We start from the raw sequence: 17,252 nt of genomic DNA, 5'->3' as shown, positions 1-17,252 counted from the left end.
ACGGGGCGGCCAATCAGGTTGTGCTAATCTTCCCGCTCTAGCTTTGCAGCTTGGCCAATCAGAAACGACTGTGCGTGGACACGTCTCATGAAACAGGGACACCCACCTACCCAAACACACTGCTATAGCCTCTTTTGAGAAGCACCAGGGGAGAACTGCCAAGAAACTCTATAAAAATGCCAATCAGTCTGAGATACACTTGGATTTCTGAAGTTCTTGGTCCAATCTCTAGCTTTGATAGGGTGGGGCGTGGGAGGAAATGGTCCTCAGCTGATTTTAAAAAGTACACAGACCAAGTTACCTTTTCACAGTGCCTTTCAAGTGGAATTGAGGATTTCTGAAACAGCAGTTTACCTTCCAAAGAACTATTTTGCCAGTTGAATTGCCTCTGCATTTTCTAACAATTGTAGAAATCTGGAGCTCATTTTAATTTTTACTATAGTTTTTGATTGGTCTTTTTCAAACTTGGCAACTTTAAGATGTAGCTGGGGAATTCTGGGAATTGAAGTCCATGTATTTTAAAGTTGCCAAATGTGAAAAACACTGTTTTAAATGCTTCATGGGAAAGTCAAAAGATAACTTTTCTTCTACTTGTCTCTCATATCCCTCTTCTCCTACCTACATCCCCATGAAACAAACTATGGTTACTTCTGTGACATGGGGAAAACAGCATTTGTGAATGTGCCTTCTTTCTTACTGTTCCAAATAGAAGCAGGTTACCATGATCCTGTTCTCAAACTTGCAGCCTACAGGCCAGATGCATCACGTGCAGGCCACACCCACCCTGGCTCCGCAAAGGCAAAAAAATCACGATACGTCACGATACATCATGTGACACAATCGAGTTTGACATCTGTGCTGTAGGCTTGTATTCAAAACATCTGGGAATCATTGTGAACAACACTGGAAACTCTGTTTATTTGGTGTCCTATTTTGAAGAGGGACAGAAGTTCCTGCTACAGTTTTTAAAAGTGTGCAAATATTTAGAGATGGGAGTTCTAAATTAGATCCAGTCCTGGGGTCTTTCACAATCAGGCATGGGCTGATATGCTCTGTCCTTGTGCTGTCTCTCTTCCTGCTTCTTCCCTATTATCCTTTTTTTACCTACTGCACTAACTAGATGCATTAAGTACAATTGTATATATCTGTAAAGCTCATTTTGAACAGTGAAGGTTTTTGTTAGATTTGGACACTTTCTTTCTTTGGGGAAATCTTTCTTTTTTAAGGGAGAGGAAACTCACCAGGATGTGGACATCCCCCCCTCTTTCCTTCTGTTTCTCCCCCCATGTCACTGAAATTGACTCTGGGAAGCACACAACAATCAGCAAAGAATAGTTTAAAGATAATTAAAAGCAATGTCCTAGCCTACGGTTTTTAATAACTGTGCTATTCTCTAGAACAAAACAATAGGCAAGCATTTTTGGATGATCACCACTGCACAGGCTTCTGCTGGGATGCTTATATATAGAGGCTTATTCCAGCTCAAGCATCTCCATGCCTGAAAAGGAACCAAATGCTACCCTGATCTGCTGGAACCCTTAGGAAACCAATAAAATCATATCACACCAGTCCTTATTATTCATGCTTACAACCCCTCACCAAGCTCTGCTCCCTTTATGATTTGGTCTTCTGCAAAGAATAAGACTCTCTTGCCAGAATCCTGAAAAGTTGGAGATGTTCCTACTAAAAAAAAAAAAAAGAATTGTGTTTCATGTATTTGTGCTGTTCTCTTCAACTAAAAACAGACAATTGTTTACAATAGATTTCAAAACATCCCAAGCAAACAATGCAATCACTTGATTTCAGTAATTATTGACTTGATCACCACTCAATTGGACTACTACAAGGTACTCCACGTAGGGCTGCCTGTGGAGACCACTCTGAAGCTAGCAAATATGTGTGTGAAATGCAGGGGTAAGTTTATTGGCAGAACAGTATGCCCAATACACAATTACACTTATAGTAATATTGCAACATTAGTAGTCAGAAGGCTTGGGGGCTGGGGCCCAATTCAAAGTTTGGCAATTGCCTTTAAATCCTTAAATATACAACATTAATCAGCAACACCTGGTGAGTTTTATGCTTTATCTGTTTTATAAATATATTTTGGAGCTCATAGAATTTAGGTGGCTATAACCAATTTGAATGAATGAATGAATGAATCTGCCTATCCAATTTGATAATTAATGGATGGCCCATTGCAAGTTTTCCTTTGGAGGCTCATGGGTATGGATGGGAGGGGAAGGTATTTTGTAATGGTCCCACCAATACTCTTCCCCCCAAGATGTGTGCAACTTTTACCTTGTTCCAATTCTGTAAAAAGATTAAAGCCATTTTATTTCTATCCACTTTTAGTACCAGATACCTCCTCCTGTGGGGTTTTTTGGAGGTTTTATCGTTGCTTTCCATTTTTGGTTTTTGTTTAGGATATTGTTCTGATCTCTATACAGAATAACAGACGAACAGAGTTGGTAGGGACCTTGGAGGTCTTCTATTACAACCCCATGCAGAAGATCCTATAGGATTCCAGACAAATGGCTGCCCAGTCTGTTCTTAAAAACCTCCAGTGAGAATTTCTGGAGCCAAGCTATTCCAATGATTGATTGTTTTCACTGTCAGGAAATTTCTCCTTATTTCTAGGTTGAATCTCAGTTTGATAAGCTTTAACTATATCTTCTTGTCTTGCCTTCAGATGCTTTGGGGGATAGGCTAGCCTTCTCTTCTTTGTGACAGCCCCTTAAATATTGTAAAACTGCCATCTTTCCTAGTCCTTCTCTTTGTTAGATTAAACATTCCCAGTTCCTCCAATCATTTTTCATATGTTTTAGCTCCAGTTCCGTAATCATCATTGTTGCTTTTCTCTTCACTTTTTCTAGCATCTCATCATCTTTTTTGTATTGTGGTGATCAAAACTAGATGCATTATTCCAAGTGTGGTCTCATCAGTGCAGCATAAAATGGCACTAACACCTCACATGATTTTGATACTATCCTTCTATTGATGCAGCCCAGGACTGCATTGGCTTTTTTGGCTCCTGCAGCACAGTGCTGGCTCATACTTAAGTGGTTGTCCACTATGACTCCTAGATCCCTCTCACAGTTATTACTATTGAGCAAAGTACCACCTGTTTTATACCTGTGCATCTGGTTCTTTTTGCCTAGGTGTAAAAGTTACTTTTCTCACCCCTGAATTGCATTTTATTGGCTAGGGCCAATAGAAGGAGATAGAATTCCCCTTCAATCTCCTCATCTAAATCCTTTGTTGATGAATACTGGACCCAAGACAGAACCTTGGGGTATCCCATTGTGTACTTCCCTCTCTTTTGATGTAGCTGCATTAAGAACTACACCTTGAGTGTGGTTGGTCAGCCAGTTAGGAATCAGTAAGTAATCAGCCAGTAAGGCTGGAGATGTTTTTCTGTTGTTGCTTTTGGTGTTGTTTTCTGTTTGTTGGTTTTGTTTCTGGGGGAAATTCTAAGAACTAGAAAATAAATATAGAGCCACAAGCTGAAGCTTGCAGATTTAATATAAAATGGCATAATTTGTTTTCTGAATCAGAGGAGAAAGGAGTCATACATAGAGACCACATAGCTCTGGAAAGACAATCACATATGTTGCCAATCAGTATAAACTGGCCTGAAGCAGGATCTCAACCTCCTTATATCACCCTTCATATTGCCTCAAAGAACTCTCTCCACCCCTCTAAAGGTTGGCTGGATCCTGATGGACTTCAGAGCAAAGCAGAGTTCAGAAGATTTCCTAACAGATTGGAAGGTTTGTTAAGAGAAAGAGAGGGAACGTGAGGGGAGAGGAGGCAGGCCAGGGCATTCCTCTAAGGAGCATGGGAGATTAATGAGGCTGAGACAGAAGAGAACAATTCTGAGGCTCACAACAAAGGAGAAGTCAAGAAAGGATACCAGAGACACAAGCTGCTACCCAGAAGCAGAGGCCTAAAGTCATTTAAGACTCTGCAGCCAAAGGCGTTTTGTAGAAAAGAAGTGGGGCTCATCAACAAACTGGAACACTCCCTCTCCCATGATTCATTATTCTTTTGGCTTAATTGCTTTTTAATTTTAATGCCTTTCCCCCCCTTTCATGTCCTTTCTCCTTCTCTGTTAAAGGCTGTCAAGGCCAGGCTAAATTTAAAAAAAAGGTGGAGATGAATAATTTGAGTAGAAAGGCTTTTGAGGGAGAAGAAAGAAATGCTTCCAAAGGAGGCAAGTAAACTGCAATTAAGCCCAGTTATAACTTGTAGGCAACCAATAGCAAAATAACGGCTTAATTTTTTTTTTTTTACAAAAAGACTAAATCTTTGTGTGTGTGTGTGTGTATGTATGTATGTATGTATGTATGTATGTATGTATGTATATTTTATCTATCAAATTTATTTGCTGCCCATCTTGCACTACAGGTGATTCTGAGCAGCCTACATCAAGATAAAACAATGTATAATAACAATTCTAAATATAAAATGGATTTGGAGGTGAAAGGTTAGGTGCCTTCTCTGTTAATGCGCCAACCATGCCATCCAATTGCTTTTCTTGCAGGACAAACCATCCCAGGTTTTAAGGATTTTTCTGAAGGCTAAAGGAGAGGGGACAGTTATCTCTTGTGGCAAATTGTTCCAAAGGCTGGAAGCTGCAGCAGAAAAGGCTCTACTCCTGGATCCCACCAGTGAAAATTCTTGGGATCTCCAGTAGGCCCATTCTGCCAGCACGAATGGGGCAGACCATTCCCATTGGCAGGACCGTTCTGCAGATATCCTGGACTCATACCATAAATGGCTTTAAAGGTAATAATCAACACCTTGAATTGCACCCTGAAGCAGATCAGCAGCCAGTGCAGCTCGTACCAATAACATTGGTATTACCTGTGCCACCCAAGGCCTTCCAAAACTGCCTGCGCCTCAGTGTTTTAGACAAACTTAAGCTTCTGAATACTTTTCAAGGGTAGCCCAATGTAGAATGCTTTGCAATAATTCAATCAGGAGATGACCAGGGTGTGAGTGACTGAGGGCTCTCACGAGCCAAAAATAGCTGCAATTAGCATATGTGTGTGTGTGGAAACACGTATGTTTGCATATGTCTATATATGGGGGAAATCAAGTTATAGTAAATGTTTTGACAAATCAATTGTTTTAAAGATAAATTGTCTAAAATAAAAAAAATGGTCAGAGGTACTGTAAGAGATGATGATAAATATAGCTCGGTTTCTAGAAATTTCACGCTTGTTTCTATTTTTAAAATTATGAAGAGAAATTTCTGTTTGCCGACAAATTGCATGATGCTTCTGAATATCTACAGATGGATGCTCACTTTTAATTTTGTGTGTGTGTGCGCACATGCCTTCAAAATTAATCATGTCTCCTAGTGCCTTCCAGAACTAGTCCCTGCAGTTTTCTCAATAATATTTTTGGAAGTTGTGGGCTCTTGCTTTCTTTCTAAAGCTAAGAGTGAGTGATTGGCTCAAAGTTACCCTTCATGCCTAAGGCAGAACTAAAACAGTCACCTTGTTTGCAGCCTGCAATGTTGACTTATCTAATAAGAAGTGTTATCTAGCCTCATGCTTTCAACCACCATTCCAAACTGGTTCTCTCACTTTAATTTAGTTTCTTGATCATTTGTGAGGTTTATTTGCAGTTGCCAGTTTGGTGTAATAAAGGTAAAGGCAGTGGTGGATCCCGGTGCAACAGGGCTAGGCGTCCACCACATGAACGTGCACAGCGTGCGTGCAAATACATGCAGCGCGCGCATGCATACTTACCACCTGCGGCGCTCCGCGACACCTCCATGATGTTCCAATTGCTCGGCGGAGCATCACGCAGGCATCGTATGCTCCATGCGTGTAAGCCCCAAACAGCTTAAATACAGATAAGGAGCACGGGTGGGCCTTCTGGAGCACCATACCGGAATGGTATCTGGTGCTCCCAGCAGGCACCGGACGCCCATACATGGGCGTACCGGTCATATCCCACCACTGGGTAAAGGTAAAGATTCCCCTCGCACATATCTGTTAGTCGTTTCAGACTCGGGGCGGTGCTCATCTCTGTTTCAAAGTTGAAGAGCCAGTGCTGTCCAAAGACGTCTCCATGGTCATGTGGCCGGCATGACTAAACACCGAAGGCGCACAGAACGCTGTTACCTTCCCACCAAAGGTGATTCCTATTTTTCTACTTGCTTTTTTACATGCTTTCAAACTGCTAGGTTGGCAGAAGCTGGGACAAGTAACGGCAGCTCACTCCATTATATGGCACTAGGGATTCAAACCACCAAACAAGCTCAGCAACTTAGCCACTGCGCCACCACGTCATTGCCCCCCTTTTTTGGGGGGTGTAAAAGGATGGTTATATTGCATTGACTGGGATGATTTATGCTAATAAAAATAGGCAATTTGGTGTCTGCTGTTGATAAATAGTGTAAACTTTTTAAAAATCATAAAGTTTAAATAGCAATACTTAAAACCATTGAGCATCATTGTTAACTAGCAAACAATCCTTTTAAACCTCTGTGCTGCTAATTCTTATGCTTGGGATAATTCAAACAGCTTAGAACTAAATTGTTTTTCTGTGAGATACTCCACCAAAATATTCTTAGTGGGTAGATCTCAAAGGGGGATGGAGAAACATTATTCTGTTCTCCTCCTCCTTGCATATTCTCTGCCCTCCTCTCCTCCTTCCCCATTACATTCCTATCCAGACAGAATAAATCCTTCAGCAGCATTCTTTATCCATGGCTGTTTGATGTAGTTCCAGCAACTTCAAACACAAGAATGATCCAAACTCGTTAAAAGTCGAAATGGCTGAGATCCCTCTGTCAAGGGAACAGGCAATCGCCACAATGCAGTCTGATTGTCATGAGCATGGCTGGATATGAAATGCCCTGGGACAAACCGGCTGTACGGCCTTTCCAGACCTTCTGTTTTGATGCATCTTTTGTAAATCTGTTACCAACTAAACAAGAGACAGCAAACCCACCCACCCCCCGAGTAGCTTTACTGCTGTGCTAAAAACAATGTTATGGGAATAGAAGCTCAATGCGAGACACACAAGAAAACTTCAAGGAGGGTCTGAATTAGTATGCTTGTATTGAAGGGGGTTGGCTGTCCTTAACAATTTCACAGCCCTTCTTTTCAAGTCTTGGAACTGTCTTGCCCCTTTCATGTGCTGGTGAGCTAATTCCTAAAACACACTACTTTCTAGAATGCAGGGCTTTCCAGATGGTTTTGACCGTCTCTCATTATTGTCAGCCAGCATGGTTGAGGGTGTGGAGAGATATATTCCACATATATATACAACCGACCTTCGCTCCTTCCGTATGAAGCTGAAAACCTACCTGTTTCGACTAGCTGACCTGGCATAATACTACAACCTCTCCAGCCCAGGGCATTTTTAATTGGTAATTTTAGTTTTTAAGGGTTAATTTCACTGGGGTTTTAACTTTTTTAGGTATTGTAACTTATTTATTTATTCTTACCTCCTCTGTACGCTATATAATACTTTTGTACGTCGCCCCGAGTCCCTGTGGGGAGAGGGGGCGACTAATAAGTTCAAGTAATAAATAAATAAATAAATAAATAAATAAATATCTCTGAAGGATCCCATAGGGAAGAAGATTGTGCTGCAAATATACCACTTAGGCAATTAGGCAGCAAGTCCTCTTTTTCAAATGCTCCCTTCTTCACCTACCTTCCTACTCCCCACAGGCATCATAAGAAACTACAGAACACCATCTCAAGTCACATTGTGTTTTCCTTGGTACTTACAATGAAATTTTTAAATTTAAATGATCCTGCTTCTTTCACATAGTATTACGGAGGAAAGGTCAAAGTTCATCACTTTCTGTTTGTAATCCTCCTGTATATAGTACTAAATAGTGATGAAGAACATAAGCCATGGGTGTCCAAACTTGGGAACTTTAAGACTTGTGGACTTCAACTCCCAGAATTCCCCAGCCAGCCATGCTGGCTGGGGAATTCTGGGAGTTGAAGTCCACAAGTCTTAAAGTTCCCAAGTTTGGACACCCCTGACATAAGCAAAATATTTGTTGTGTGGTACCATTCATCACAAATTATTTGCACCCACATTGTGGTGAATTGTTAAAATCAATGTTTATATCATCTTTATCAATGAAAAATACAAATAGTACTTCAGAATTTCATGTTCTTCCTTTTATTATTACTTGTCTAAATGGTAGAGATAAATAACTTGTGTCCTCTAGATTTAGTTGAATTCCAATTTCAGTCACCCCTAGTCAGCATGGCTAGTGATCAAGGATGATGTGAGTTGTAATCCAACAATTGGACCTTGTGTTCAATTCTTGGTATTTCTAGGTAGTTATTTACTTATAACTTTTGTACTGATGAGTAGATAATATTTAATGAGATTCTTAATAGACCAGAATAGAGATACTATTTAATGAGATCCTGCCAGTAAAGCATAATAGGATGAGATCCTTCACTTTGGTGCAGAAATTATTGACATCCCAGTGGGCTGTGAGAAACTGAGAGTCAGTGGGCTGGACCGAGCAAGTGGCCACAGGAGGCTCATCTTTGCAGACCCTGCACTGGCAGCAGATGGAGGCAGAGGCATAGGAGGAAGACAGGCTATCTGGACATGCTGCGCAGTCTGTGGGAAAGCCGAGAGTCAGTGGGCTGGAGTGGGCGGCACCCGGCTTGTCTTCACATAGCGGCACTGTGGGGGGGAAGGCAGGTGATCCTGATGCGCCACGTGAGCCACAAACAAGCCGAGAGATGATGGGATAGAGTGGGCAGGAAGCCATGGGAGGTTTGTCTTTGCATCTCTTGGCTTGCCTGAAGCCTGTATGGCATGTCAGGATTGGTTGCCTTCCCTCCTGTGCCTCTGCCTCCGTCTGCTGCCGGTGCCACTGTGCAAAGACAAGTGTCCTGCAGCCGACCGCCTGCTCCGGCCTACTGACTCTTGGCTTTCCTGCAGCCTGTGCAGCACGTCCGAATCGCGTGCTCCCACCGCGTCTCTGTCCCCATCTGCTGCTTGGACAGGTAATCAACTCACCTACACTGCGTGGGTTGTGCAGCCCCAGAATGTACCAACCAAGGGGCCAGCAGACTGCAGATGCTGCTGGACACTGTTGGTTACCGCATGCTTGCCACCTGTGTGCACGCCAGGGGGTGGGGCATCCAGCCAGACTGACCACCCTGATATCGTGTTTCCCTGGTGCTTATTTTGGAGCCCCCCAAAATATAAAACTGGGTCTTATTTTCGGTGAAACACAGGTTAAAAATGTAGTCAGAAGCAGTGGTGGTGCTGAAGCATCCACAACCTTATCAAATTTTATTGCCACAGGAATCATGGGTCCCACGTCCCAGAATTTTGTAAGTTAGCCCATTTGAGTTATCATGCTTCAATAATTGTTGCCCTATACTTTCCAATTTCACCCAGTTGAAAGTTACAAACAAACAAACAGACTTGAGAGTTTTAGAAATATATAGATGGTGAGTACTTTTCTTATTAATCAGTTACATTTTCCACCTCATTTTTGGGCACGTACTTGTAATCTCCTATTTCCAATTAGTATTCTGGTTGTCTTAGATTGAGTACGATTCATTTTCGAAAAAGGAAAAAAAGTACAAGATAACAAATCACAAATTTCTCAGAACTACATTGCAGCAATGACAACAGCAGATTAAAATGTTGAAAATTATAGGCTATACCTATCATGTTATTATGCTATTTCATTTTAATACTAAAAATATTCAAAATGTATATATTGTATTATTTTTCTTTGTGGTCTAGCCATCACACTCTAGCTCTAGTTAAGTGATTTACTGTGCAACTTAATGCCTTTCAGCTTTCGGTAAGATAAAAGAGATAATGGAACAAGCTGCCAACCCCCCCCCCCCCCCCAAACCCACTCCAACATTTTTTCTAGCACAGATTTTGGCAAGCAGTAGAGAGCCCAGTTTAGCAGAGTTGAGGAAGGATCACATAACTTTGTTTGATACACCCATGTACTCAACAGGAAAAATTTGTACGTTTGTGACCATTATGTTTCCTTCAACACTCCAGGTCTTTAACAGATCATTTTGAATACTGGACATCCTGAGGATTTGTTTATTGTGTTTGAGATATACTCATTCAGTGCTAGCAAAAATCCAAGTTTTGCATGGTTTTCTGCAATGACTTCCAGAAGGGCACCACTGAACCTCATCTGAACAGGCCAGGATGGTGAATGGATTATAGCTTTCAACTGATAATTTCATATTTTCCTCTCCTTAACCAGAGTTATGTGATTAAACCTGAAAGAAGCACAAGGGCCTTGGGCAAGTAGTTTAACTGGGAATCCATTAACTTAGACCTTCTGCAGCCTGTTTCTAGCCTCTATATCTTAAGGCAGAATTTGGCACGAAAGAACTGTTTAAAATGTTACTACTACAAGACCCCAGGAGAGCATAGATAAACATGGATTAATATTAAGCATAAAGAAAAGCTCTTTGCCTTTAATTACTTACCATTTGCCATTCCTAATAAAAATAAAAATGGAATACCACATAAGGAATTAATACTCTTATTTCAAGAGCAAGGGCAATCAAAAACAAATGACACAATGGCTCTAATTAACATTTCTATTAGGATAGTGAGCTTTCATTTATCTTTCATAATTTCAAGTATATCTGTAAAAGGTGGTCTGAACAAGTAGATGGATTACAAGCTTAAATTTCAGTCTTTTCCTTTTGTTAAATAGAATATCTCAAGTTGTTTAACAAGTGAACAAATGTGTAACTGCTTAATAAATCATCATCTGCCTAGTTCTTTGTATTTTTTGAGCTTAATGGATGACTTTCTTTGATTTAGATGTTTGTTTTTTTATTGTTGCCAGAGGAATTGATTGATCCTTTTTGGGTAGAACAGAGCCATCTGAATGATTAAAGGAGCTTCAGTCTAAATACTAAGAAACAAACTGTTTTCTCATTGTCCTAAAATCCTCAAGATATTGTGCAGGCCTAACACAGTTCTTCTCCTTTCATCTGTGGGTGGTCTCAAGATATTCCAACAGGTTTTCATGGGAAGAAAACATAGGGGGGCAATGTAGAGCAAAGAAATTTGTTATTTGTTATTTCAATATATATTTTAGTTTGTTTAGAGAAATGTGCTATATCCTTTTTCTCCTCTAATATGAAGGTGTTTTTTGTTTTTGTTTTTACAAAATTCAATCAACGCAAACATTTGCAAAAAATAAAACTGGAATTAAAATGTGCAGGAAAAAATGAATCATATCTTAGGAACCATTGAAAGTCAAATTGAGCAAAATGTTGGCCTAAAAACTGTTGGGACTTATTTTGAAAGGAAATGTTATACATGTAGTCCTAGACTTACAACCACAATTGAGCCCCAAATTTATGTTGTTGAATGAGACATTTGCTAAGTGACTTTTGCCCCATTTTACGATTTTTCTTGCCACAGTTATTAAGTGAATCACTGCAGCTGATAAGTTAGTAACCCAGTTGTTAAGTGAATCTGACTTCTCCATTGACTTTGCTTGACAAAAGGTTGCAAAATCTTGGGACACAGCAACAGTCATAAATATGAACCAGTTGCCAATCATCTGAATTTTGTTCACATGGACATGGGGCTGTTGCAAAGGTTGTAACTGTGAAAAACAGTCCTGTCACTTTTTTCAGTGCCATTGCAACTTTGAATGGCACTGTTTGAACAGTTGTAAGTCAAGGACTACTTAAGTTGAAATATTACCATATTACCTACCATCTTTTGCTGGTAGGAATTACAACAGAACCTGCATTCTACCTGAATAAAGGTTCATCTAGATTTTTCCTGGTTTCAAGCTTCCTCTTAATGAACTGCAAAGCTTTAAACTAAAAATATTTTTTGCGGGTAGGAACCCTTTAATTTCTCTCAGATATGGCAGAAATTTCTTCCTGTGTAATTGTTATTTAATGAGCATATCTTAAGGAATACAATGCAGAATCTGCTTATTTGTATTTTCATTTGATTTACATCCCTGCCATTTCTCCACAACAAGAAGTCTTTGATTGGATCTGGACTGAGACAACGATTAGTTTAAAATCAGATAGTGGCTATTTGCATCTGCTATTTAACATTTACAACTTTAAAACAATTAGTCCCTTTTAATAACTTAAACAATACAGCTAAAAGATGAACAGAGGTAGAAGCAAGCATTTAGTATTGGCTCATCAGTACCTACATTACAATAACACGGTTAAAATCAGCCTCAAATATAAGATCTAACAAGAACATTAATTAAGCCTATAACGTATGCAGGAAAACAACCAATGGCAAGCCTTATGCCCATGGGAGGCATAGATTGACATAAAGTTGTTTCTGCACGCACAAGGGAGGCTTCAGTTAATGGAAACTGCTTCAACTTTACAACTTTATTAGTATGGAATAAAATATATCACAAAACAGAAGTTTGCCCATTATTTTAGATTGAGAGTCATTAAATTTAGAAACCATAGAGCACACATTTCAAATACACAAGTTTATGTTACCACTTTGCTATTGCAGACATAGCTTTTGGGGAAAATTTAATGACTTGCTCATTAGGTATTTAATTCCTATTATTGGCTGAGGTTTCAGCAATGAGTTATTAGTTTTAAGTTCAAATGTTAGATGATGTGCACAATAAAGGAAAGGAACGAAAAAACATTTTAAAGAATTTAGAATAGAATAGAGCAAGTCCAGCCCCTTGCTCAAGCAGGAGAACCTATAGCATCTCAGACAAGCGCTCTTCTTAAAAACCTCCAGTGATGAAGTAACCATGATTTCTGCATGCAAGCTGTTCCATTGGTTTATTGTCCTCACTGTTATGAAGTTCCTCCTTAATTCCAGGTCGCTTCTCTTTTTGATCAGTTTCAAATTTCTTGTCCTGCCCTCTGGTGCTTTGGAGAATACTTTGACCCCCCTCTTCTTTCTAGCCGCCCCTCAAATACTGGAATACTGCTATCATGTCACCCCTAATTCTTCTTTTCTTTAGAGTAGCCAGACCCAAGACCTGTAGCCATTCTTCATAGGCTTTGATTGTCTTAGTTGCTCTTATCTGAACTTTTTCCAAAGTCTGAACATCTTTTTTGTAGTATGGTGACCAAAATTGGTTGCAGTATTCCAGGTGTGGTCTTACTAGGGTTTTGTAAAGTGGCACTAATATTTCACGTGATGTTGATTCTATGCCTGTTTATACAGCCAAGGATTGAATTAGCTTTTTTGGCGGCTGCTGTACACTGCTGGCTCATATTCAAATGATCATCCACTAGGACTCCAAGGTCCCTCTCACAGTTACTGTTTTTGAGCCAGGTCTTGTTTAATCTGTACTTATACCTTTGATTTTTCCTGCCTTAAGTGTAAAGTTTTCCTTTTCTTCACATTAAAATTCATTTTGCTGGATAGGGCCCATTGTTCAAGTCTATCAAGATCTTTTTGGATCTTGAGCTTGTCTTCTGGGGTGTTGGCTATGCCTGCCAGTTTAGTATCATCTGTAAATTTGATGAGTTCTCCTCCTATTCCCTCATCTAAGACATTTTTGATAAAAGAGATTGATTTTGAAGAAACTTGTTGGTTTTGCCAGCACAAACATCTTGAAATCTGTAAGATAAAAGTTTGGAATTTGCCAGGACAATTTATCAGTATCAATCTACCAATCAATTATTTCTGTGGAGACCTGTAGGTAACTGTAAGTTATTTAATCGTTTCAAATAATCTAGTTTGCTCTAGTGGTTAAGGCATCATGCTAGCAACCAAGAAACTCTGAGTTCTAGGTGTGCCTTGGGCATTAAAATCAGCTGGATCACTTCAGGCTAATCACTCTCTCTCAGCCCCACTCACCTCACATAGTTGTTTTGAGGAAAATGGGAGGCAGAAGTGTTAGGTACAGTATATTAGCTGCCTTGAGTTATTTATAAAAATAAATAAATGCAGGACCAAACAATCTAAAAAAAAGGGGCTCTGATCAATCCTTGTATAAAAATAATAATTTCATTAGAAATTACTGTTTATTGTCATTTTATGAACTACTCTTTAGAAATAAGCCTCACTGAATTTGGGTGGAAATTACTGTATTTCTAAGTAAATATGTAAGTATTGGTTTGTTTCATTCCTATTTTTTATACGTAGTTTATTCCACTGAGCTTATGAGCTTATTCCCATAAGTAGAATATATTTCATTATATCATTACTCTGGTTTAAGTAATTAAAATATCCATCTGCAATATAGAAGCAGGATGCATTAATATCTTTAACAATGTTAAATTTTTATACATCTCTTTAAATTATTAATAAAGAAAACTGCTTTTTTAAAAGTCAAGTTGGCAGTGTATCAATTATAAAAAAGAACAAAACACAAAATAAATGTCATTGGCAACCATGATTCAGAGCATAATAAAGCACTAAGCACAAAGCGCTGCCACAGGAACTAGGATTTTTCTCTAAGATGTCTCAGACAATTCTATGGAAATAGAGCAATATTCATGCTTGGTTTCATTAATGATAAATATTCAACTATTAATAAGGCCTACTATATTAGATGATATAATATTAAACATATACAATTGATTATGATATAACACTGAAATTCTGTTCAAATATGCATAATCAGAGCTTGAAGGGCTGTGCAGTGGAATGCTATTTAGTAGAGTGACCAGATCTGGACTTTTAAAATATAGATAACCACTAGATAGGAGCAAAGAGTTACAACTTCCTATACATCTTGTCTAATGGGTATCTGAATTCTTGCAGCCAGAACTAACATCCCTCTATCTAATTACCTTCTCCTGCATCAAAATCCTTAAGCATCTTAGCTGATATTCAGCAATTTTTAAATTTTCCCACAATGCTTCTGCCATAACATTGTTTCAGTGAATCATGGGAACTTCAATTAGTGCCTCTCAGGCAAAAAAGTATTCAAAGAGCAGACATTTGTTATAATCCTTCCTGTTGCACTGGGCCCCAAAATAGCTTTCCATTTTCCTGGCATGCCTGTTATATTGAGAATGCTTTTCATTTGTTTCTAATTTAAATATAAAGTTGTTTATCTATACAGAGTGCATGCAATAATACTTCTAAAACAAATGAATTGTAATTTAATTCTGTATTCAATCTTTTTATTTCTAACATACTTGTGAGCCATTGACATCATAGTAGTAGACCACATTAACAAAAACATATGTTGCAGGAAGATGACAATAAATTAATAGATTTTAAATTGAAAATGTGCTACATTAAAGGTTATGATTCATTTGTATTTATATTGTCCACCAAAAATAAAATAGAATAGAAATTGATAGCCTTATTATTACTTTAACATTTCAATATTATAGTTAGCACTTTATTGCTTTATTTAGTTCAAAGCAAGTTAGTTATATAGTGACTTGATTCATATTTTGTGTTCTCATTTAGCTATGATTTATTGAATAAACTAAACATAGTTTTAAAAAAAAGCATGATGACAGGGCATCCAATATGTTAACCAAATCCAGATGAGCTACATTATTGTGATCCAATGAGCATACCAAACCTTAGATCCCCTTTGAAAGCTTTGAGTACTAGTTCAAGTTCTATGTAGCAGACATTTAAATACTTGTAATGTACTCCCAGGAGACAACCTGCAAACTACAGATGTCTAGAAAGCAGCAGCTAGGTGGTTCAAAGGTCAACTGTGCCAGTGTGGGGCAATATTATAGAGTTCAATAATGCTTACTACTAAATAAATATACTAAATAAGTATACAGAGGATTGCTGCCTTATGCAAATTCTCTTTCAAGGACAGCCTTCCACCTTTTCCCAAATAAAGTATAATAGATTTAAAACATGTACTAGCTCTTTAAGAGAGTCGGGCCCTTACATTCTTGCAGACTATCTCAGTAAAGTTTCTATTGATGTTTTTGGTTCCCAAGCAGTTCAAAAGAAACAGATGATAGGAAGAAAGGATAACAATAATGTCGTGACAACATAAAAGAGGACATTGGATCGTTGCCTTGGGGTTGTCTCCTTGCAGCTGTCTCAGTCATAGCACAGTAAGTAAAGCTTTGGAAAAACTGAGGGGGGTCTTGGAATTTCAGGGTGGGCAATCTGTAGTCCATTGAAAATCTTGCATCATTCCAAGATTTAATGATTTAATTAATGTTCAGGATTACTTATGAAGTCATAACAGTTTGTGGGTCCTGATTATACATAATGTCTCTCTAGTAGGATGGGTAAATAATTTTTATGTGACTTTTTAAAAGGTTTGTTATAAAGCTCTGTTCCTTTTCAAAATATACCTTAGGAAATGTATGCCCAGCCCCAGTTTCATGAATTGTTACATCTCAACACAAATAAAATAAAGAAGCATCTTTATTTAATATATAACCATAAGTACAGAAATGTTTATTACAAAAGACCTGTTTTGTTTATATTATATTGCTATAAGCCAATACAAAGAATGAGCTCATACTTCCATTTTATTTCCAATATATTATATTGTTTCAATACCACAGCCCTGTTGCATTTCATATAGAGCACATTGTAGAAACAGAAATTGATTTTAAGTTAAAAAACATTAAACAAACTACAAGAAGCCCTTCAATCTGAAATAGAAATCAAACTTCCATTTCTATTTCTTCTACTTGCTTAAGCTAGGTTGATTAAAGAAAAACTACATGTTCTAGACTGTCATTTTAAAATTCACCCTTAAGAATTCTGACGAATTTCTGAGCATATGTGTGTAACAACCCCCCCCCCCACTTATTTCAATAAAGAACTTAAATATAATACAAAAAAGAAAAGCACAGTCAAAGCACTGAAAACAAGCCTATATAAATGTGTTAGAGAAACAAAAGTTTCAAAGAATAATAAGTATTAGCTCTGGGATTTATAATGAAGCTAATAAAATTCAGGCCAGTAATCTTAAAACGTAATGAACAGCATTTTTAATATTGAACACATGAGAGGTTAATGAAGGCTAGAACATTTTGTAATGTAAAACGTTTCAGATGTTGCAGTTCACCAGATATAATTGGATTCAGGGACTGCTTGGCTTTCTTCAGCCTGTTTAGGTGAAGGCGTCTGCTCCCTGTGCTTGGTGCCTGTTGGCCTCAGGGAATTAAGAAGATTGGCTCCATACCCTAAAAAAATAAGGTTGTTCAAAACTAAAGAACTATCAAAGGAGACCTGTTGTGGTCACTGCTAATATTTTACATGCAAAAGTATTTTACATTTAAAACGGAATTCCCGGTTATAACAATGTCTTTATGTTAGTGAAACTGTAT

The 17,252-nt window shown here is 38.4% G+C and overlaps 1 protein-coding gene across 3 annotated transcripts in view; it reads right to left on the bottom strand.

Moving 5' to 3' along the window:
- Nucleotides 1-16,320: 16,320 nt before the first annotated feature.
- Nucleotides 16,321-17,252, bottom strand: part of WIF1 (WNT inhibitory factor 1) — a 43,208-nt gene continuing 42,276 nt past the window's right edge. For all 3 annotated transcript variants that reach the window (XM_081958298.1, XM_081958296.1, XM_081958297.1), the window contains one exon: nt 16,321-17,108. In XM_081958298.1, coding sequence (XP_081814424.1) covers nt 16,987-17,108 — 122 coding nt within the window. In that variant the 3' untranslated portion in view covers nt 16,321-16,986. The remainder of the gene's footprint in view (nt 17,109-17,252) is intronic.

The sequence above is a fragment of the Natrix helvetica genome (genome assembly GCF_964273705.1).
Source record: "Natrix helvetica genome assembly, chromosome: 6".
In the NCBI taxonomy this organism is placed as follows: Eukaryota; Metazoa; Chordata; class Lepidosauria; order Squamata; family Natricidae; genus Natrix; species Natrix helvetica.
Note: the sequence above shows the minus strand (reverse complement) of the source record. Positions and strands in the feature narration are given on the sequence as shown.